We start from the raw sequence: 23110 nt of genomic DNA on the forward strand, positions 1-23110 counted from the left end.
ACACACACCATGAGGGCGGCATATTGCGCCTTGAAATTCTCCTCCCCGTTGATGACTCTCCAACAATGGGAGAGGTTGAAGGACTTGCCTTACATGTTGGACCTTGAATGTCTCCAAATCTTGGAATGCCTACAAAGTAATAGCATGCAAGCATATTGACAAATGGATATGCAAATGGACATGCAAGCATAAATGGAATGAAAACAAAGAGGGGCACATGCATACCATGTCTTGCATGCCGATGCCGCTCACGGGACATGCCTTGATGCTCTCAAAAGTGGCACAAAACTTGTTGCACTCTTGTTGTATCACCCTCCATCGCTTCGAAATGGACACCCACTCGCGCGTGTTATGCATTTGGTACGGCACAAACTTCTTCCATTCATGGAACTCACGATGGACATGAATCCAAAAGGTTGATGCCTTTTGTTCGGCGCCAACCTCAGGGTCTTGCCCAATGTCCCTCCAACACTCACAAAGAAGCTTGTCCTCGGCCGCCGTGTATGCCTTCATCCGCTTACTCCTGCGCTTCGGCTCTGCCCCGGCGGCTTGGTTAGCGAGCTCATCCTCGAACAAAGGCTCTCCGTCGATGTCCAATTCATCCTCTTCCTCGAGGTCGTAGTCCTCCGGAAACTCGTGGTCGAGAGGGAAGCCGTCCAGGTCTAGGTCGACTTGATCTTGCATGAAGGCGGTGTGCATGCCAGCTTGATCATCGGTCGCCGGCGTGAACGACCCTCGGCCGTCTTGCCTTTGGGCCTCATCGGATCGTAGCCAGCCGCGGCGGCACCGCCAGCAGCTGCTGCACCACCCTCGAAAATGATGCTCTGCATGAAACGGTTGGTCGTCTCGTCATCACCGGCCACCGGCATTCTGTCGAACAGGTTGCGGGCGCCGGAGAGCACGTCAGTTGGTATCTCCCGCGCCCATTTCCTCGCCGCTCCAGATGACGAGGCACCAGCCACCGGCGTGGGGTTGAGGTCGATGGGCACGGGCGTGTAAGGCGCCACCACGCTCACCTCCGGCGAGCGTTCCCCGGAGAGTTGGGAGGCTTGCGGGTAGACATGAAAGCCGGGAATCGGGTGCGTCGCCGACGCGCGGGGCGACTCTGACAGCACCATTCGAGGAAACGCGGACGAGCCGGTGTTGGTCGCGGCCACAGCGGCGTTGACGAGCCCGGCCAAGGTTTAACCCTAGGTAGATCAGGGCCTCCCTCGTGGCCGCCGCAACGCAGGCGTTGGTGTCCTCCTGCTGCACAGCGTGGCCTCCGGCCCTTCCTCTTCACCGACTCCGCGGCCTGCTCCTCAGGCGTCAGGTGTTTCTTTTTCTTGGGCGCCGCGACGGTCTTGCGGGGGGTGCGGGGCTTGCCTTTGCCAAAGAGGGCGAAGGTGATGCCGGACGAGGCGAGGGAGGCAAGGATGGCGGCGGCATAAGGGCGGCGGCCAAGAGTGCACACAGGCGGGCAGGTTTCTGGAGAAGTGGAGGAAAATGGTGTGTGATTTGCCACCGACTGCAAGCCAAGGGAAGTAGTTGACGCATGTCCATTTCATGTCCGCGCAAACGCAAATCAGGCTCAAAATTGAACGCGGCTGACTTTTCTATCCACCAAGACCCAAACAGACACGCACAAACAAAACACGCCACACAACAAAAGGGGCAGCTCAACATTCTCATGTGTCGCCATCTCATGCAGTGACAGCCGGCACTCTTTCATGCAAAGGCAACGAAGCGCGGCAACGGAACCAATAGGAGCTCAAACCACCACCACGTGGGATGGATGGCGGTAAGCAAAGAGGGTTTATTTTGTTTTTGGCTGCATGCACTTTAATAATATAAGCAATAGCTCAGATCTGGCAACAAAGCAATGAAAAGATTAAACCTTGGGTTTAAAGAAGATTCGGACGAGTCGCACAGAATATTTTATAGCTAAGGCAACGACCACAGAATCAACCGAGATGCAGAAATTCACTGCAAAATACACAGCTTACAAAGTGAAATTGATCTAAGCAAAAAAGTTCTATAAATCCCTGTACAACCAACCAAGTGTTACTTTCCTTTCGACAAGCTACAATACATCCGCTGTATGCAACGTCCCCTCCAAACAAATAATAACTCAGCACAGCACCCTCTCAACAGCCGGTTCTACATCTGTATAACTACCGGGTCAAAAGCACATCATGGTCATGGATTTTGCCGCCACTTCATCTGCAGGGTGTGCGTAAATAACATTGGTGTTCTTGCCCATTCGTTTAGAGAAACCGTCAGGTCAGAACTGAAAATATCGCCATCTTTAGTTGTAGATCTTCACCGGCTTTTCAAAAGAATGGCGATTCTGCAGTTGTTTAGACCTACTTTGAGAATAATAAAGAAACTAACATATCTGTTATGTGTTGGCAGTCTTTATAGTTAAATACCTGATTGGCCCTTTTGGTGGGCATGTCTGAGTGCTCCAGTCCTAGGGATTGTTCCCATGGTCCATAAATGTTTTTCTGCTGAAAGAAATACCAGCAAGAAAAGTTTGAATAAAGGCATATTTTCTGTCAAACATCCAAAAAACAAAATCTACTCCACCTGGAATCGGCTCAACACAATATCTGAATCTTGGAGGTAATCCGGGCGATTGTAGGCAACATAAGCAAATTTCCACTGAGACAAAACAACATAAAATCAGATACTAGCCAACAAGATGCAACATAAACTGGAAAACACTAACAAAAGCGCATCCAATATTCCTCTAACTGAACCAAGATATACCTATTTTTACAATTTACTCCCTCTGTCCCAAAATATAAGATCATTTTTACACTGATAATGTCAAAAATGATCTTATATTTTGGGACGGAGGGAGTAGATCGCACACCTATAATGACAAAGCCTATTTCAACACTGATTTTCAGATGATATATTCGACAGAATAAAGAAATAGACCTAGTAAATGGCAGTCAGTACATTAGCTATGCCCAGGGACTGTTTATAATAGCAGTGAAAAGGATAGATTTTTTTGCAGAAAATTACATTATACAAAAAATAGAAGGTCAAAACCGCACCTTAATAAACTGCTCGTCTGGAACCTCAAATTTCTTCTGAATGCGCACTTTGATATCTGACAAAGCCTCGCCCTCACGAATAAGGAAGAAGAATGGCACTCCATAGTATTGAATGTGCTGCAAAGATGAAGTAACTGATTCAGCAATAATAACATACAAAGTATTATTGTTTCTCTCTGACAGTGTGCAAAAAGAGTAGAAGACCAAGATACCAAACAATAGAAAAGGCCAGAAATGCTATGATAAGGGCAAATAGATGTTTGAGCTGTCATTGTTTCTTGTTTTTGCTTTGAGAACCTGTTAGGGTCATGCTCTAGTGGAACCCAGCCGCAAATTTGCAAGCACATGGAAATAAAACAATTTATTGGTGTGCAATGAAACGGAAGTTCCACAACATCCGCACAAAGGGATGACAGGTACACACCACTAGGACGGTCAAGCTGATGTGACTGTTTCGGTATTCATGTGTTAAGACTGCACAACACTCCAAACTATGATATCCAGCTGTTTAATTTCAAATCGACGAAACTCAGCAAAAAATTCAAATATCAAACGAAATGAGTTATAAACCCTGTATGACACAACAACAGCCCAACAACTTTTTGTGCCTACACAAGACAAGTTTTGATGGATTATTCGTACAAGCCCAAAGCTAGCTATTTGGACAGACCAAGCCTATTCTGAATAAGTTGAATCTAACACACTGATATTTTTTACATCAAAATTTTAAATCTGTATGACATAACAATACTGCACAGAGCCAACCAGTTTCTTAGGCATATACAAGACGATGACTTTTAACAGATTTTTCTAAGCCCAAAGCTCTGAAGAGGCAAAGGCATGCAAGTTGAAGCTAGCACATTAACATGCCTGAGCGAGTGACAATTGCAGAGCAGCCATGATAATGTTGCTCCTCAGTACATAAACTTTTTCAGCATAGGTTTGCTCAAGTAAATCAGTCAGAGCACATCTCCTCAATCATGGCAACTACTAATTACCAGTACTTTTAGAGATCACTATGTTCTCTACACTAGCTTCAACGGGAGCTTGAAGCATCCTGAGGATTCAAAACTATATAGGGAATCCATATCCATACATGAAACATCAACGGTTTAGGACTACATATAGATGCATAAAAACGATAATACCTGGTTATCTTTGAAGAAGTGGACGACATGAACCAAACGGTCTCGCGGACCGGCACTTTTCTCTACTTCAGGAATCTGACAATAAAAAAATTAGGAAACTGGAGAGAAAAGACACCAGGTAATTACATGAAGAACTTATAATAAATGAGATGAACATGGACCATGTCACTCCGTAATCAAACCAAAGCAACAAAACAATGGATCTGTAATAGGAGTAAATGGCCTGAGGTTAAGCCTTTACAGCTTCTAGGAGACTGTAAACAGTATTTGTGTTTATGGTGCATACCTCCTCAACATGAAGAGGTACATTTGGATCATGAACTGCATCTATTTTCTCAGTAGGCTGGTACACCTGAAAAATAAGGCAAATGACTGATAATGCATACAAAGGTCAACCTGATTATTTGTGAAGTATGTGCATCATCTTAATGAGACTGGATTCATAAAAGAGAGACGGAACTTTAAAGAAGTAAAATGAAATCACAAACCATGACAAGATTTGTACTTTCCTTGCAGATAGCCAAAACCACATTTTTTACAGATGGATATCCATGGTTACAATTTATATTTAATTTTTTTTTATTGCACGGACTGCAAAAGAAGTGGGGTTTGTAGCCCCATCATGGTGTAGGACCACCCAGGCAAGGACTAGTGCACTGCCTTCCTAATTCCTACCAACATACTGTCACAGTCAGCGCATTCGTCTATAAGGGTGTACCATATTTCAGCCATTGCAACCTACTAAACTGAAGACATGCATCATGGTACAAGTTGACTTTCGTGATAATACAACTCTACTGTTTCCGAACCAACATTTCAATAGTAAATAAACAACTGAATATGACCATACATTATAAAAATCTAGTCTAGAGGAATGATAACTTCCATGGCGCAACAGAGATAACAAGTACCTTCCATATCTTGTTATTGTTGACCTGAAATAGCCTAAGCTCAGCATCACTTCGAGATAGCTGAACCTAAGAAAAGGAAAAATAGAAAAATTCAAGATCACTTTGGCAGAACATTAAAACCCTTTCAAGCAACTAACAGTATTTACAGTAAATTCACCCTTGATTTTAAGTCGTCGATCAAATCAGAATAAGTGCTACCCTTTGGCAATCGTATAATGTGAAACAGCACCTGATAAACAAAGGTTATTGCAGGACATGTTTAGACACATAAAAGCGGCTGCAAGCACAAAATTTGGTGCAAACTACCTCATTAGGTGTAGCTTGGTGAAAAGCAACTCTCAATGTTATCAGACCTTGAAGTTCTGGCAAAGGAATGTCCAGTATTTCATAATATAAAATGTCAGACATCTGCAAGAAAAAAGGAAGCTCAAGTAATCCCATGCAATGTAGTAAATAAATAGGAAAACATGAAAAAAAAAAGTGCCTGACCTGATTGGGGTTACGTAAAAGTAACATGTCCGAAAGATGATCAATACTTCTATACTTGATGTATTGATGTTTCGGTTGCTGTAAATGAGGGATGTGCTGAGTAAGGCGGAGTTTTGAAGGATCATCCATACCAAGATGTTGTGCAACTTTCTCAACAACATCATCATATGTGGAACGTTTTGATCTACAAGTATGAAAGTAAAAGCAGTTATCAGTGCTTATTTATGAAAGAAAATGGTCAATGTGTTATGAAGGTTCAGAGATTCCTGACACATACAGTTCTAGAGAGAAGTCATCTTGTTTTGGCTTTTCAAGCAATCTGAAGTGCACAACCTATAGATAGCAGCAATCAAAAAACTTCAGTAAAAATAACCGTTAGACAACAACTGTAATAATAAGCTTTTGAAAAAAAGTAAAACTGCCTCGCGTATATATGACGATGACTATTGAAGGAACATCAAACACCAGACTAGCACACAACTAAAAGGGCAGCCCGGTGCATGTAGCTCCCGCTTGCCCAGGGTCCGGCCACTTTGGATCTATTGTACACAGCCTTTCCCTACATTTCTGTAAGTGGCTGTTTCAAGGACTTGAATCCGTGACCTCATGGTCACAAGGCAACCTCTTCTACCACTGCGCCAAGGCTCCCCTTCTGGCACACAACTAAAAGTGGCACACAAATTTCCACACAGAATTACGAATCACATATCTTCCCTGAACAACTAGATTAAAAACTTAATTTTCATCTCGTCTGCTCTACTACGAATCATAATAAATAATATGATTAATATTAATGAAGGGAGAAGTTTGAAAGACTAGCTTGATAAAACAAAATGTCATATATTTTGTGACAACTTATTCTACAGTATCACCCTGCACAGAAAAGCACCATCTGTTTTGCAATGTGGGGAACAATGTCTACTTCCTACCTAATATAGGTACTGCACAAAAAAAGCTATCATGCTAATGATCTTTTATAAAAAAAACATATGCATTAAAATTTATAATAGCAAAAGAGCTCAAATTCAACATGGCATCAAATATTAACAAGCTAAACTGATGTAGAGTCAAACATTGGTGTACTGACGGTTTCTGTCAGGACATCAGAAATGTATTAACACAAACAGACGATTTCAAATCAAGATTAACCTCAAACTATAACCCATATCGGATCATACGGCTTTCATGAAATTATGGCATATACAAAATATTCTCCTATTATGAATTAAGCACTCTACTTCGACAACATATCACCAAATTTGAGCTCAGCAGTAGGCTTAAGTCAACAGAGTTTATGTACTTTCATCAAATGATATATCTACCATTCATAATTGAGAGTGATTTTACAATCTGGTTTTACTCCTGAGAACCAGCATGCAATTGGAAGCATAATGCTCTACTTTCGTTTGACAAGCAGGTAAAATATATTAAATTAGCAGTCAAACCCAAACAAATGCATGCATGCCAACCCAAGAAAACATCACTTTGCACAGGGCATGGTCGGTAACTTCTTTCACACATAGATTAAGACATAGCATAATGCTACAATTGAAACACTAGCTCCATGAAGCAACACATACTTCGGCCTTCAAGCAGTTTTACGCAAACAAAAACACCATGTTAACAATCATTTTTTGGCAACTCAATCATGCCAACAATCTAACCAACCATAGAAAAATAGTTAGGACAAATCATGGACCAATCATTGCTAGCAGATTAGGTGCTCAAACAGATACAGAGGCCGTAACATGTAACAGATTAGGTGCTCAAACAGATACAGAGGCTTTAATGATTGATAAAGGCACGTGGCCAAAACGGAAATATTAAAACACGGCAAGGTATTGCAAGGGGAAAAAAGGGGTCCAAGAGCCAGGTACAAATTTACCTGTCTATTATGGACATATTCAAAGAAAGAAGATACATTGGGATGTCGGTGTTGGTCCAGAGAACAACGTTTTTGGTAGCACAATATGTCTCCATCTGCAATCTGAAAGCAGCAAAAAACATGCCATAAGTAATACAGACAATGATAAATATTAAGCATAACTTTAATGGCACAAACCTGGTTTAAACTGAAGGAAACATCACAGTCAACTGGTTCACACATAATATTTGGCTCAAATTTTATTTCCTACAGAGGTATAAGTAAAATGTCATTGTGCTACCAAAACTTTTTTTAAAGAAAAAATCAACCCCAATTCGAATGACGTCAAAACAAACCTCGTACAACTCAATGTCTTCATCAGGCTGAAATCCTGCTATCTCATTCAATTTTGGCACTATATCAGATGGCGTACTTGATGCTTTCAAGAGAAGATTCCCAACATATCTGTTTCATAATCGCAGGGGATAATATTAGACACATTCAGTGTTGCCAGACGATTACATAATAATAAAATGTCAAGCTGAAGAAAGAAGCAACCTTAGTTCTTCTTTTTCAGGGTCATAGAGCTTGAAGAAAAGCAAAATATCATCATTTGTCCTCGAAGCAAGAGTCAAATGATTCTCCTGCAAGTGTTACAAGCAAATATTAGATGGCACACCAGTAAACAAGACCAATGCACATTAGCTACAGATGGCACACTGCAGTTGGGTACATGAACTATATAAAAAAGCTAAACTGAGTATAAAAAGCTGTTCATAATATTAACCTGTACAACCTCCAAGTACAACCTCAATTCAGAACTGTTCATTCGAATTGCTGCATCTTTAAGCTGTCCAACCTGAAAAAGGTAATCAAATTATTAAGAGTGTGAATCAAGAAAACTAATAGTGATGCATATAATAAATGGATGCCAATGTCCATGAAGGCGCCAGTCAGGCAGCAAAATTAGCACCGCAGCGCTCGATCACCAATTAGGCAGACCAAGGCAGGAAACACATGGCTTCATAGGAATAAATGGGAACTCAAGAGACACACAACTAGGAGACAAACATTTAATGTGGTGGCCACATGTAAATTGTTTGAAAAGCTCATGTCTAAGTGTCTGTACCTAAACTCAGAGATTTACTTGGGCTCACTTAATCATTTCAACTTTGCACTTAGCTAATACTGTTGACTGGGGGTGAGATGATTAATGTTCAAAAAAACGAAAAGCATAAGCAAAGCTGAAGGCCACAGCTTAGAGCAATGAGCGCTTGAGCACAGCTTAATCATTTTTTAAAATTGGCCAGAATTTGACTGTTTTTGAATAATATGCACAGGAAAATGGGAAGCATAGCACATACGTATTGAAATATATCATCTAAAATGCAGTTCACACCATACCAAATATTACGTCCGTCCCAAATTACTTGTCTTAGAATTGTCTTAGATATGGATGTATGTAAACAATTCTAAGACAAGTAATTTGGGACGGGGGGAGTATACATCAGGTTCACACAGCAAGCAAAATAACAACTAAAATGCAGTTCAGTTCAAATAGACAGTCTAATAGAGATCATGTGCCCAGAATCTGAAGTAAATGCTTCCCAAACAGACCCTAATAAAGTAATGAGGTATAATGGCATATTGCCATTATTGCGCAAGCAGCCAAGCAGAACTACAGAAGTAATTCGGAGATAATGGTACAGAAGCGTTTTGCCATTGCTCAGCGCTTAAGCGTCGCTTAAAAACGCTTCCTTGAACAATGGAGATAATGGTACAAAGCTAACAAGGACAATTACATGGCACCTCTGATGTGCTGGTAATTTTGTCAAGCTGTATAGCAGTAGCAAGGAACACATAGGATAACTCGTACCAGTGCAGCTCCAGCACGTACCTCGGAGTGCAGGAATAACATTTTTATTTACAGGAAAAGACAAAAGGCTACACCCCAACGCGACTGTATATTGGTATGGTTACCCAGTTGGCACTGTGAAATTGATAAGAGAGATGGAGGAGATTCTGCAGCCAATTTTTTAAATAATAGATCAGAGGGACTAGAAGTTGCATGTTGTCCCCTCCTCGCCTGCTGCCTACATGCTTTATTGCACCGGAACCAATGAGAAACCAAAAGGAATGTGCGTGAAGAAGATCATTTGGTCTAAGTGTCTGAGGTAAGATATTCGGAAGAATAGAAGGAAAAGACACGACAACAGGAGAAAACGAGATGTCCATCTTTTATAATTTGGACAAGTTGTGAAGCATAAAATAGTTACTCCCTCCGATCCTGATTATCAGCGACAATTAATATGGATCGGAGGGAGTATTATTATTCTTTTATACATTTGAGAAATGTTGTATTGCCATACTTGTACAAGTATACCGATGCGTTACTACATGACACTGAACTGAACCCCGGAGCATACTTTGTGCAGAAAAATCCAACATCAGTCACCTGGAGTATATTTCATGCAGAAAAATCTAACAGCAGTCACCTAAACGAAGTACCAAAGACCAGTCCCTAGTCACAAACCAATGAGAATTTTTCCTTATGTATTAAACAAATCCCAGTACATAAAAAAAACTCACAATGACAGATAGATTTCAACGTCATGTTACCAAAAGTGCAGGAACCAAATACAACCACTGTCAAGCAAAGTTTAAGCAAACAATTAATATATGTCAATATTCACTTACAGTATATGATTCCTCCTGTTGTGTTAATGGCCGAGTGGGCCTGTAAGTATGGTTCTGCCGCTTAGACCACCACCAAAATCTCTGGGAGTGGACGGGGATACCAAATTCTTTCGAGAACTCCTCCTGTCAAGTAATATTCATTAAACCAAAACACACATCCTTTGGCATTGTAGTTAAATGCAAACAAGAAAAACTAAGAACGGTTAAAAAGTGGATGCCCAACAATATGATTGTTGCAACCAAAGTCAACTAAACCATTTTATTCAATTCCCAATAAGCTGTTTAATATATTACAGCTTTATTCCAATCCCACCCACAAAACAGTAAATGGAAATTTCAATTATACACATACATACAGAGAAGAAGAAACACTAGAAAAACGATACCACGGGATTCACATTCAAAAAAAAGTTTCCAACTATATACTCTTTGTGGCAAATAAATTATACTTTTTCTAAATCGATGGTCAAAGTTAAGCTCAAAATAAGGGGAGACTTGCACAATAAGCAGTGTTTAATATATTACAGCTTTATTCCAATCCCACACACAAAACAGTAAACGGAAGCACAAATTTCAACTGTACACATACATACAGAGAAGAAGAAACACTAGAAAAACGATACCACAGGATTCACATTCAAAAAAAAAGTTATCAACTATATACTTTTTTGTGGCAAATAAATTATACTTTTTCTAAATCGATGGTCAAAGTTAAGCTCAAAATAAAGGGGAGACTTGTAAACCGGTCCGGAGGGAGTAATATGCGACCTATGTATGCACACACAAATTTTCATTTTAGTAAACTCACTGCACACACACATTCATCGAAAGCATTTACTATGGTAAGTTGGTAACAAGCAGTGGATACAAATTTTATTTAGTTAACCAAATCAAATAAATAACTGTTTTAGTTACCCAATCAACAAAGTAGCAGCAAAAATTACTGTACCATTCCTATAATGCCAAAAGTGAAGAATTATATTCAATGACGCCAGTCTAACTATTACAAATGCTTGAAACAGAAGGAAGGAAAGGAAAAAACTGTTTTAGGTACCCAGTCAGCAAAGTAGCAGCAATTACTGTACCATTCCTATAATGCCAAAAGTGAATAATTATATTCAATGACGCCAGTCTAACTATTAAAAATGCTTGAAACAAAAGGAAAAAAAACAGCACGCGAGTACAACTTAAAAGGGCATCAGAAATTCTGCAGTTGGGAGCCATGACTATAGCAACACTATCATATGCAAAGAGCACGCATTTTTAATTTACAAAATATCTTCATATCCAGAGCAACATGGCTATTCAGTGAGAATAATTACCTTAACCTGGTTGAATGGCATGTCTTTAAGTACACGGATAGGATGAATTTTTTCATAATCCACAAGATCAAAAAACATGTCTCGTCCAATTTGTGCTGCCAAATCATGATCTCTGGCCACCTGGGTCAAATGAAGAATCAAGTGAGAACAGCAATCAGAATGACAATCCCAGTCAGATAACGATATAAAGACAAACCTTAAATGTGGTGAACATGTGAGCCTCAGCTTTCTCTTTTTTCTTGTTCTCCTTGTCTTCGTCTTCCTTTCTTAGCCTAGTCTGAGAAGAATTTACACGATGTTGAAATGAACTCTATGATATCAAAAGGCAAAAACGAAAAATAATGAGAATACTACCTTAAGGTCTTCATTGATGTCTGTCTCTTCCAAATCACAAACAATTTTCTCTTTGTCACTTTCACGTATGTACACCAGCATGTAAGCATTTGAATACTTAGTAAATTTAAGTGGGTTCATATTCAGTCCAGGATTAGTATGGGGGAGCTGTAACCAAGAAACAAACAGCATTTGCAGTAAGAAAATTTAGCAATGGCCAACATGAAACGTTTCAATATTTCCGAATGGATATTACCTCTTCCTCGCCACCATACTGCTCCTCCAACGCCCGTTTCAGGTCTTCTTTTGTCACTCGTTCATCATCGAACTTGTACCTATATTGCAAATTTGTAAAGTCAATGAATTGCACACAGTCCACTTGTGATTGTCCAATGTAGTGCTGAAACATATAAAGAGACTATAGGGAAAGAGGGTTTATAGCAACAAAGCAATCAGCCAACAAGCACATCTTTGCAGTAAGTTAACTAATCCAAAGTTCCCCATTCTGAGGTTCTGGGTATCCAAAAATGTCAGCAAACATGGTCCTTATCAAATAGCATTCAGTGATGGCAATACATAGTGACTACTGCTAAGAATATATAAAAGAGGGTGACTATGTGACTATTTAGATATTATTAACTAGAAATGCAATGTGACAGATGATAAGACAAAGGTCAGTTTTAGTAGGTATGTGGCTATTTACATATTAATTAGAAATGCACTGCGACAGATGATACAACAGAACGATTGTGGTGGCATGCAACAGACAAAGGTCAGTGTTAGTAGTACACAAATCAAATCCGTTTGCCTTACAAATGCAAAACGCAAAAGCTAACACCATGATGTTGCAGGTGGCAAGTCAAGGCGATTTGAAGGTCCATATTTTTTTAATACTCTATTTCAATTCTTCCAAACAAATTGAGTAAACCTACAAAAGCCAACAGCGTGGCGCTGGTAAGGCAATGCGAGTCAGCCCACCCATTTTCACCTTTCAAGGGCGTAAGGTGTGGTGTGAGGCAACGCCTTAAAGACACATAACAATTGATCAAAAGTAGTTCAAATTACAGCAACGACTTTAAGACCATAGCAAACATTAAGTTCTTTTTAGGATAAATAATGTGGGAGAAGGTTTATATCTTGATGAAAAGGAAGAAGAACAATGCTTTTTCTCATAGAAATCAGCACTACGGAGCCTTGTTGCCACAAGTCCAATGGCCAGTGTGGTTCCAGGCAACAATGAGCTTGTGACTACATCAGTACAACACAGGGTGATGGTGGAGCAACATCAAGCAACCACGGGAGCAGTTAGAACTAAAGAGGTTGATCATTAAGCTAATATCAAAACATTTATCTATAAGGCTTCCATGGTAGTTACTACAGGTAGTCTATATTAGTGGGAAGGTTTACAAGACGAGTCGTTCCGAGGTTGAGACTCATAGACTAAGCGTGACTAATTGACACTAGTCGACACTGAAGTTGCAACTCATAGACTAGTTGACACTGAAGTGAAGTCAGCCCTGGAGTTGAGATTCATAGCCTAGTCTATAGACTAGTCTTGACTAGTCCTGACTCGTAATCCAAGGTGGGAACTCCTTTTATAAGATGGAGTGATTCTCCATCTCTCATTTTATAACTATCAAACTTCGCTGATGTAATTGTCACCCACAGCCTGGAAATGGCCCCTACACAGAAGGACAAGAACCAACGTCCTCGCAACTAATTTCCAAAGATGAACTAAGGCCCATATCAACTTTTAAAGCTACTAGCACATAGTGTGTCCATATAAACGTCTACCAATATGGCACGACAACATCCGAACGGTCAACTAACGACAGCAAAGTCGTATGCTAAGGTCTAGAAAAGTTGCAAATGAACAAAAACTGCTCAATTAACCCTTTAGCTTTTCTCTTGCAAAATTTGATTAATAGAAACAGTTGGAGTCCGACTCCGGAAGGATTAATTTTTGTGCACTTTCTTTAACCATCAATTTGAGAGCGGAACAACATAATCCCTTATTTCGAATTTATTGGGTCAAGGGGTAGCAGTTACGTTCCTTCCTTTGTACTGTTAGGTGTTGCTTCTTAATGCATGTGCCTCTTTGATTGGCCATGCCGCATACTTGACTTAATTAGCCGCTCCTGTTCCCAGGAGCATGCTTGGCTTAACTCCCTTTCTTATTTGTCACATGCAACCGCTCACCAACTTATTTGTAGAGTTCTAATTTCTTCCTTTCCCCAGGATATGTAGGGCCAACACCTCAACCTTCGTTTGTTAATTCTTGGGGCAGCTGGTTGATTTTACGACAACTTGCATGCGTATATAAACCAGTGAGATTTTAAGCAAAAGAGCAAGGTGGGACTATTTTATTGGGTAACGGATCACATTTTCTAGCAGAAGAAGCTAGGTGAGTTGGCTGTGGCCCTCGCTACGACTGTGTAGGTCGTGCGTTCAAACCTCAATCATGGCAATATTTTTTCCGCTGCTCTCAATGGGCCGCGTGCGGATTGCGGATTGAATACTAAGGTCAGGTTTTTTTTTGCAAAACTTTATGACAGACCAAGAATATTACCTCCCTTTATTAGTAGGTAATAGATTAGCATACAGCCCCCCAAAGAAGATCAAAAGCACATACTAGGTACACAATTTTGATCATAATGTTTTCACTCAAATCATTTTCTCACATGAGGATTAAATCAAACAATTAATTGAGTACCAAATAACCATATCCAATAAGTCTGCCCATAAGAAAGCATCTACTATTTACAATCAAACCATACCATTGATTAGAAAGGGTAGGGCGGATGAAGGCATAGTAGTGTCCACCACTAACTCCACCACTGTGAACTAGCACACTGCATTCAAGAAAGACATAGGTTCAAAGTCAACAAGACAAACTTCAGATCATGTCCCAGTACACTAGTACAGGCTGAAATTGCAATATTTATATACATAATAATCCAAAAGGTTGTCACTGGAAAAGTGCAATCCAATATGCATCATGAAAAGTTTATGCCCTCAAGACAGCAAACTAAGATAAAATGGAGGACAATGGCAGTGTGTGCTAATAATATTCTAAAATAAATAGACTGTATTTGCACCACGTTAGTTCATTCACTGCTACTACATCCTTTCCGGTTTAAAAGGCCCACATATCCCTAGAGCAGCAATTCAACCAATATAATACAAATTTTATGTCATAAAAGTTAAAACATTAGAAAATATAACATTTGAAGTTTCGGTATAATTTTTGTGATATAAGACTCGGGTTACGTTGATCAAATTATCAATCTAGGTACACGTGTGGGCCTTTTAAACCAGAAAGGAGGTAGTACAAACAGACAGGGATGAATAATGAAGTAACAACACATGCATAGTGTGTGAACAATGTAATTGCTAAGAAATTAACTGGGCAAAATTAACATTTGCAGCACGTAAATATTAACTGTTAAATAATTAACCACCTATACGACACTAAATATGGCATAACAGAAATGCACAAAAAACCTACTAAACTATTACCTGTGAAGAGTATAGAGGTTGCGCACACTCCTATCAGCTTCTGGAGAGAGATATTTCCCGTCATCTCTGTCAAGATCCAACTGAAGTGGGAACTCATAACGGTCGTTTATCTACATTGTCAGAATAGACTTAATGTAAACGTTAAAACAAAACCAATAACATATGCATGAGAAAGTACTTGGCAAAAAATAAACACACCCAGCCTTCAGCAACCCTGGTTTTTCAAATACTAATCAAAGAACATTCAAATCACCGGCAGACTATTGATCACTAATACTGAACTGAATATAAGAATTACCCACCTTAAATTGTTCGAGATATCAAAAACTATCTCTACGGCAAGCACATTAGTAGATATGTAGACTAATAGGTGATCGAAACAATTTGCCGATGGCAGAATATCTTTTGTTGACTCTGATTGATGCTTTAGATTCTAACGATGTGGTACCTAACCTTCCAAATGCTTGAATAACACTAAGGACAGACCCAGTGCTAGAAGCTCCCACCAGGTGGGGTCTGGGGAAGGAATATGGGGCAAGCATGCAGAGAGGCCGCGTCGAACCTATTGGCACAAGTGGGGAGTACTTCACCACTGCACCAGGCCAAGTGGGGACCTCTTGATAGTATGAATACAGAAGGGAAATATTAAAAGTAAAATACACGCACATAACTAATACCTTTTGCATGTTCAGTTGGTGTATTACTGAAATGAGTGAAACAAACAATTGTGGGGAATGGGCATGTCAATAGCTTATATGCAACTTGACTTGGTATCCATTCCAACATTGACAATAAATAAGTGTTTTAAAACTTACCTAAACTGCAACTAAACAAAATGCTCGGGCAAGCAGTTAAGCGTTATAGCTCACCATATTCCACAAACAAAAATGATCTAGATGGTATGAGTAACAGATAAAAAAATTCCACCAGAGGGATAAATTACAAAAAAGATCAATTCACATAGACCAGACTAACAACTGAATAATGTATTTCTTGTTACCCTCCCCCTGATTTTTCTGAAAGAATATTGAACATAGTACATTACTAAGTGCAGAGCCTACGTAGAGACTTATTGTGCCCTTTTTTGTGTGATACTAACCACCACACTGAAAATGAAGTCAGAGAAAACCTAGAAAGATGGTGAGAATGCATAAGAAATGAATCCACACCTTAACCATTATATCCCGTGCATGATCATATTCAAACCGCTTCAGTTGAAGTTGCAGAACTGGAGGGAAATCAATAAAAAGCATCCCTTTTTTGGCATCCTGAAAAAAGGGAAGAAATGTATTAAATTAAAATATCTCAAACAATCATGAAGTATAATGTAAAAACAATTTCCTGTAAAACGAACATTATCAAAGCGCATTTCCCTAATAATACTGGAGAATCAAGCAGTAAGTACAGCCATATATTGAACTTAAATATGCATATACAATCTCTTATGCCCCAATCATCAGCCAAGGAGAAATAAAAGAATACAGGTCCGCCGGTCAAAATCAAGATTTAACCATGTACAACAGCATTAAGGAGGACCTGAACAGGCAATCATGCGTTTGTTTACTTATTATTATTCAGATTGAGACAATCTGAGATGGGTTTTGCCAAGCTGTTGGGCAATATGAATCTCAGGAATTTCCTAGCACGATAAAGGAATATTGTAGTTCTACTTCAAAAAATCCATTGAACTGCACAAAGAGATTTTAATTTATACAAAAACAACAAGATGAAAGTTTCAGAGAACCACAACTTCTGCCATTTTCTTCATTTAACAACAACTTTTGGGGCAAATAATCACAGCTTGTCAAAATCCAGCATTTCAACACAGTTGATGACATTTCTGACCTATGGGACCCACTGGTCAGATCTGACAGGGCAAAAACTCATCGGGAGGTGCCTTTGTCACTAGCGGATATGGGCATGCCCGAATCTGATTAGGGCATTTCGCTATCCCATGATGTGGCCAGGACGTTCCAGGTTCAGACATGTAAACTTCAGCATGCGTGACATGGCATCTCCTGCTGAGTTTTTTTGCCCTATCAGAACTGACATGTGGGCCTCACAGGTCAGGAACCCTATCAACTGCATTTAAATGCGGTATTTGGATGGTTTCTGACCATTTGCCCTAGGAGTTGTGGTTAAGAGAACATCCAAAGAACTGTGATTTTGTGACAACTTCATCCAAATTGTCATGGCTCCTTGATATTTAGTAAAAAGAAAAAACTTATTAAACAGTCTTCTAGATTCTGGATAGCAAATGCCAAGTCAAACTAACCTGCAGGCCGTATTTTTCAGACTGATACTTATTATCACCATCCAACATCTCTACAGCTACATACTTATCAAAAGATGCATAAACATCCAAGCAGCCCTTGACATCAAGTGCAAGATCTGGAAATTTTGATAAATATGGCATGAACTTATGGCCACAAAGAGAGCACTAGAGAAATAAGGTCCAGATTTAACCTTGTTACTTATTACTTACCATAGAATGACTCTTTTCTAGTAGATTTGTAGTCAACACCAATGCACTCAATATAATTCATATGGTGACCTTCAAATAATTTTTGTATTGTTCCTTCCACAATAGTTCCCTGGACAAAGGAATAGTTGCACATCAATGACTGGTGTTATTGCTCAATATAAAAATCAGCATGCAAATGCCTAACCTTCATTTTATCTTCCAGCTTTTCACATAGAACCCGATTTAACTCTTGGACATCATGCTGCATAAACGACTCATAGGAATCCCATCCAAAAGATTTAGTCAGCTCTTTTGTGGAAATACTATTGTCACCATGCTGAAGTCTGTAGAAAAGACTTTGCAAAGCTAAAGGAATGCTCCCTGAAGGTGTATCGACAGTAGGCATATGGTACACAGCCTACAGTATCATTCTTTGTATCAGAACCACAGATGGATTGTCGACAAAAAAAACTAGAAATACAGCCTTGACTTTCAAAGGAAACAAAAATCAGAAGTACAACTTACCTTCCTAAAGTAGGGAATATGGTAGAGTGTCTGGAGCAGCGAATTCATGTAACAAGTGGCACCTTGATTCTTGAGACCAACATAACCAGTCTCATTTTTTGAGTCGTAGTTCCAGTAATCCACAATTTTACGCACAGCAACCTCAGCTTCAATGATGCATTGATCGTTCACAATATAACCTTTACTAGGATCATATAGATCAATTAAAGGCATAAAGGATGTAAAACCCCAATCACTTTCTCGAGAATTAAATGTATGTGTTACTTCTGCAGGGGGAAGGAAAATCATCAAATAATGACTAGCATAATGTGTCAGTTACTATATCCTAAACATGTGAGTTCATTTCAAATCTAAAAAGTTGAGCAAAAGAAAATGTTTTTCAACTGAGAGAAAATTGTGAAGAAAAAATATCAGTGCAAACTTTAAACAGCAGGAGATTCTCCTTTTAAGGTTGGGGAAAATTTAAAAAGTATGGCGCACTTTGCTGTGGAATAAGAATTATGCAAGTGTTGTGAACATATAGTACATGGCCCACCCAGCACCAAGATACAGAGAGGATCCCCGTGATCTCAGTTAGGAAGTTTCACATAGTACATGGCCCACCCAGCACCAAGCACTTAGTTAGGAAGTTTATCTTTCAAATCAGAATGTATCTTTTAGACTGGGTCTTACACCAACAAGAGAGACGATATACAATTTGTTAATTAGATTAGGGCATTTGTATAAATAGGACCCTCTATGAGGAATTAATCAAGCAAGAATTAGAATAGTTTATAACTTTATATATCTTGCCACCAAAGGCAGGGGCCTCTACCTAACCCTAGTCAAAGTTCAAAAAAGCGCGCTTAATTGTGCGCTTAGGGGTGGGCGTTCGGTTTATATGGTTAGTTCGGTTCGGTTTATTCGGGTTTTCTAAATTTCGGTTTCTGTAAAATAAAAACCGAAAGAATCAAAGTAAAAATATAAACCGAACCTTTTTAACCGAAATTTGTCGGTTCGGTTTGTTCGGTTAACCGTAAAACCGATTATGTATGCGTCTCATATGCCATATGTAATAGAAAGAAATTAATATATTAAGCACACATGGAAGCCGTATGTTTACTTCTAGGATCCATGCACGAAGGAGATTCTATAAGTACTCGCTGGAGGCAACGCAAATTACCTACTTTTTTGTGGGATGATTCGCGTAGTAGGGAGTGTAGTATAATAATTACCTAAATTAACTAGTGGGCTGGCATCTTTGGCGTTCCAAGAATAAAGGGGATCACGTATACTTCGGCTAGTTCGGTTTGTACGGTTTCTATAGATTGGAAACCGATGCAAAACCAAACACCGAACAGTGGCTACTTTTCCAACCAAACCAAAACACCGAAAACCGGTTTTTTAGAAAAATCGGTTAAATCGGTTCGGTTTGGTTTCGGTTTTCGGTTTTCGGTGTGAATGTGCCCACCCCTATGTGCGCTTATGCGCGCCTACACACGGGCGCTGGCCTAACACCTCGCCTAGGCCCTACGCGCTCGGAAAGGCGTGATGCGTGCTGATTTGGCGCGAAACTGCAAGCAGGGGCAGGTCAAAGACTTCTTGTGAGCTCCTGCCACCTCCTTGTGAGCTCTTTGCCTCTCTCCCTCTCTGTTTCTCTCATTGCTGGTGCAAGATGGACTGGTGGAGTGGAGTTGCTCGCGAGTTGCTGATGCTAGTTCCTCTGGTACTGTCGATGCTCGCCTGTTGCTACTGTCGTGTGCTCCAGCAAGCTGCTGCTCCTATCTGTGCACTTGTAATGCTACTAATGTGTGCTGTTGGTCTGCTAGTTGGTAGTTGCTGCCTGTGTTGGCCACTTGGTCTGCTAGCTATTGATTTTGTTGGTCTGCTGCTTGCCTGCTTGTAGCCCTCTCCGTACAATTGTGTAGAAAACACCTAATCGCGCCTAAGCTAGAAAAGCACAAGTAGGTGGCCAAACGCATATTAACGCCTAGTGCTTTTTCTGAACTTTGACCCTAGTACATAACAGGCACATATAGACTGCATGAAATGAGTCGATTGTCAAGGCAATATGTCATGCTTTTACTTCAAAGGCGTCAAGCTAAAAATAGTGAAAAATGCCATAGAACAAATAGATACTGTTCAACAATAAAAAGTAAGGGCAAGTGAACATGTAGCTTAATAAATACTCCCTCTGTCGACAAATCTAAGTTGCTTATTACTTTTCAGTCTCCAATGCAATTTTTTATCGTACTATGCCAGCAAAAAACAGTGTCACACTACAATATGTAAGACTTTGCAACAAATTCAATGACATTATTTTCGTGGTCAACTTACATACTTGCACACATAATTTGGTCAAAGTTCTAAACGTTGACGCCAGGATTCCCACAGAGGACTACATTTCTGAAAAGACGGAGTACGCAATATCTACTTCACAATAGCTATATGAACAAACATTTGAGGTAGTAAAAATTCAGATACCAGTTGTGTTGCTAGCGAAATCAAACTAAAGTTAATACTTCCAAGATACGTAGGTACGCAATAAGGTCAGTTGAGAAACAACAGGAGGTACCTTTTCTTACTGAGTGCTTGCTGTCTAATTGGTTGATCACAGCAAGGCTAAATTGGGCACTCCTACTCCAGCCAATAGGTAAAGACTTGGCATCAGCAACATCCAGATACATCGAAAGGTGATTTACATTGTTTCCTGTGGGGAAAATCAACACTCGCCTGCAAAGAGGTAATAGGAAAAGAAGTAAGCCACAGAAGTAATGGATGTACAAGATAGCAATAAGAGGCTGTGTTTACTGACCAGCTGTAACCCCCAACCATAAAAATATCAGAGTGGGTTTTTCTACCACTGTGCTTGGATATACTTTCGATCTTCCATGTAAATCTGGAAGTTGATGCATCAGGCAAACTTTCATTGTCAACAGCTGGCATGGATTCTGCAGACCAAATAAGAGTAAACAAGAGAAGAAGAAATTAACACCTAACCTGACTTTTTTGTTCTCCACCGTTGACAGTTGTGTTACTATTTAGCAAAACATAGCACGCACCAATAATAATGTTAAAAGTTGCCTTTGTGGAATTGGCTACGCATCCAACTAAGGTTTAGCATATTTTAGCTAATCAACATGCACTTACAACAGAAAAGCCATCACCGCCATGACCTAATAACAGTAGCCATCTACCACCTAGTCACCCACCGAAAAAGGAAAAACATGTACAGCCGTAAGGGATACCACAAAATCGAACATGTTTCGGAATGTAAGTTCAGGATTCATCTTTTAACATTAGTGCTTTTTGCCTTCACATCAGACACCAGCACTACAAAAACTATTAAAGCCATACAGAATGAATGCATAAAATGTGGCGATGCCCTCCCATAAAGCACTGGCATGCTACGATTGAGGACGATGTACACATCAATCAAAATCAAAATCATGTTCATTGATGCAACATTTTTCTTTGGTTATAACCTGGATGCTCAATCAGTTTCCTTTGATTTTGTGATGCAACATTTTCTTGTTTTCTCGAACGTTCATTGATGCAACATGTAGGTTATATCAACTCATCTGGTAATACAGATATTGTAGGGTGTAACAGACAGGCAATTCAACTTCGAAACGAACATGTCACCGATAGCGGTACATGGACCAAACATAGGTAGACCTATATAACCTGCAGTAAAATCACCCTTAAACTAATATTAGTACAAACCAAGAAAAAGTGGGCATCAAGCTAAGACTGAAAGGAGTGCCCATAAATCATTTAATATTCAAACAGACAATGGGAAAGGACGGAATGGTAGCACGCAGAAAAGATAACACATTTTACCATGAAGCCACAGATAATGCATAGCAGATCAAACTTTCAGTCGAAATTAACCAAACAGGGGGCACCGAAAACCCTCACCTTCCATCGGCTGCGGCCCCTCGAAGACCTCCACTTCCTGTTGTGGCACAAGCATCTCCTCGTCCTGGTCCTGCGGCGGCGGCTGCAGACAACAGGCAGCCGAACAGTTCAGCACGGGGAGCTAAACAATACTAGAACCGAACAAATCGCCACCACTAAAGACCGCCCACAAAACCACGCCAAATCGAATCAGGTCGAAACAACCCCCTAATCGCAGAAACCCTAGAGGAAACAGCGGCGCACTCCGAGCCGAAGCGAGCGGACTCCGGGCGGCGTGGCGAGAATGGCGAGGTCGCTCGGGGCTTTTACCTCGGGGGCGCGAGGAGTCACCATGGTCATGTGCGGCGGCGGCGGCCGCTACGGGCGGCCGCGGGGTTGGGTTGCGTCGGCGATCGCCGCGGAGAGTGTGGGGATTCGGGGCTCGCGTGCTAGGGTTTAGGGGAGAGGCGGGCGGGGGGGACAAAGCGGGGAGGAGACGAAGACGAAGGGGGGAAGGGGGTAAAAAAAGGGATGCGAGGGCGCGTGCTCTTTGCGGTTTTCTAAAGAACGCGGGGCCGCGGCTTTAATCGAGGGTCGGTTTGATATTTCGACGGGGGAATTGGCTATTTGCCACTTATTACTTTGCACTTTGAGAAAATGCCACTCCTTACATTGGATTTGATATTTTGCCACATCTTACTTTGGATTTTGATTGTTTGCCCTTTCCCCCGTAAAAACAATCCTTTCAAATGTATTTGATGGTATATGTTTGATATTTTGCCACATCTTACTTTGGACTTTGATTGTTTGCCCTTTCCCCCGTAAAAACAATCCTTTCAAATGTATTTGATGGTATATGTTTGATATATACCCAAAACTAGTGACCATATTGCCCTTTGTACATTTTCGAACCGG

The 23110-nt window shown here is 40.3% G+C and overlaps 1 protein-coding gene across 5 annotated transcripts; it reads right to left on the reverse strand.

Annotated features, from left to right (window-relative positions):
- Positions 1 to 1861: 1861 nt before the first annotated feature.
- On the reverse strand, positions 1862 to 22697 carry LOC119277140 (ubiquitin carboxyl-terminal hydrolase 13-like). Of its 5 annotated transcripts, none has more exons than XM_037558373.1 (32): positions 22526 to 22697; positions 22217 to 22298; positions 21111 to 21246; positions 20871 to 21028; positions 18317 to 18582; positions 17997 to 18209; positions 17813 to 17921; positions 17603 to 17718; positions 16497 to 16595; positions 15328 to 15437; positions 14586 to 14660; positions 12065 to 12143; positions 11830 to 11976; positions 11672 to 11752; positions 11476 to 11595; positions 10154 to 10276; positions 8244 to 8315; positions 8015 to 8100; positions 7813 to 7921; positions 7655 to 7723; positions 7478 to 7579; positions 5870 to 5925; positions 5593 to 5776; positions 5410 to 5511; positions 5261 to 5332; positions 5104 to 5169; positions 4479 to 4544; positions 4193 to 4267; positions 3045 to 3161; positions 2569 to 2643; positions 2412 to 2486; positions 1862 to 2345 (listed from the first exon to the last, which is right to left on the reverse strand). In XM_037558373.1, the coding sequence occupies exons 1-32, from the start codon at positions 22553 to 22555 to the stop codon at positions 2340 to 2342; spliced, it is 3276 nt and encodes a 1091-aa protein (XP_037414270.1). In that variant the 5' UTR covers positions 22556 to 22697; the 3' UTR covers positions 1862 to 2339. The 5 variants fall into 5 exon arrangements, with proteins under 5 accessions (XP_037414270.1, XP_037414269.1, XP_037414268.1 ...); XM_037558372.1 differs by having other exon boundaries at positions 2412 to 2489; XM_037558371.1 differs by having other exon boundaries at positions 1863 to 2329; positions 2412 to 2489; positions 8253 to 8315; positions 22526 to 22696.
- Between the last annotated feature and the right edge of the window lie 413 nt (positions 22698 to 23110).

The sequence above is a fragment of the Triticum dicoccoides genome, chromosome 3B (assembly GCF_002162155.2).
Source record: "Triticum dicoccoides isolate Atlit2015 ecotype Zavitan chromosome 3B, WEW_v2.0, whole genome shotgun sequence".
NCBI lineage: Eukaryota > Viridiplantae > Streptophyta > Magnoliopsida > Poales > Poaceae > Triticum > Triticum dicoccoides.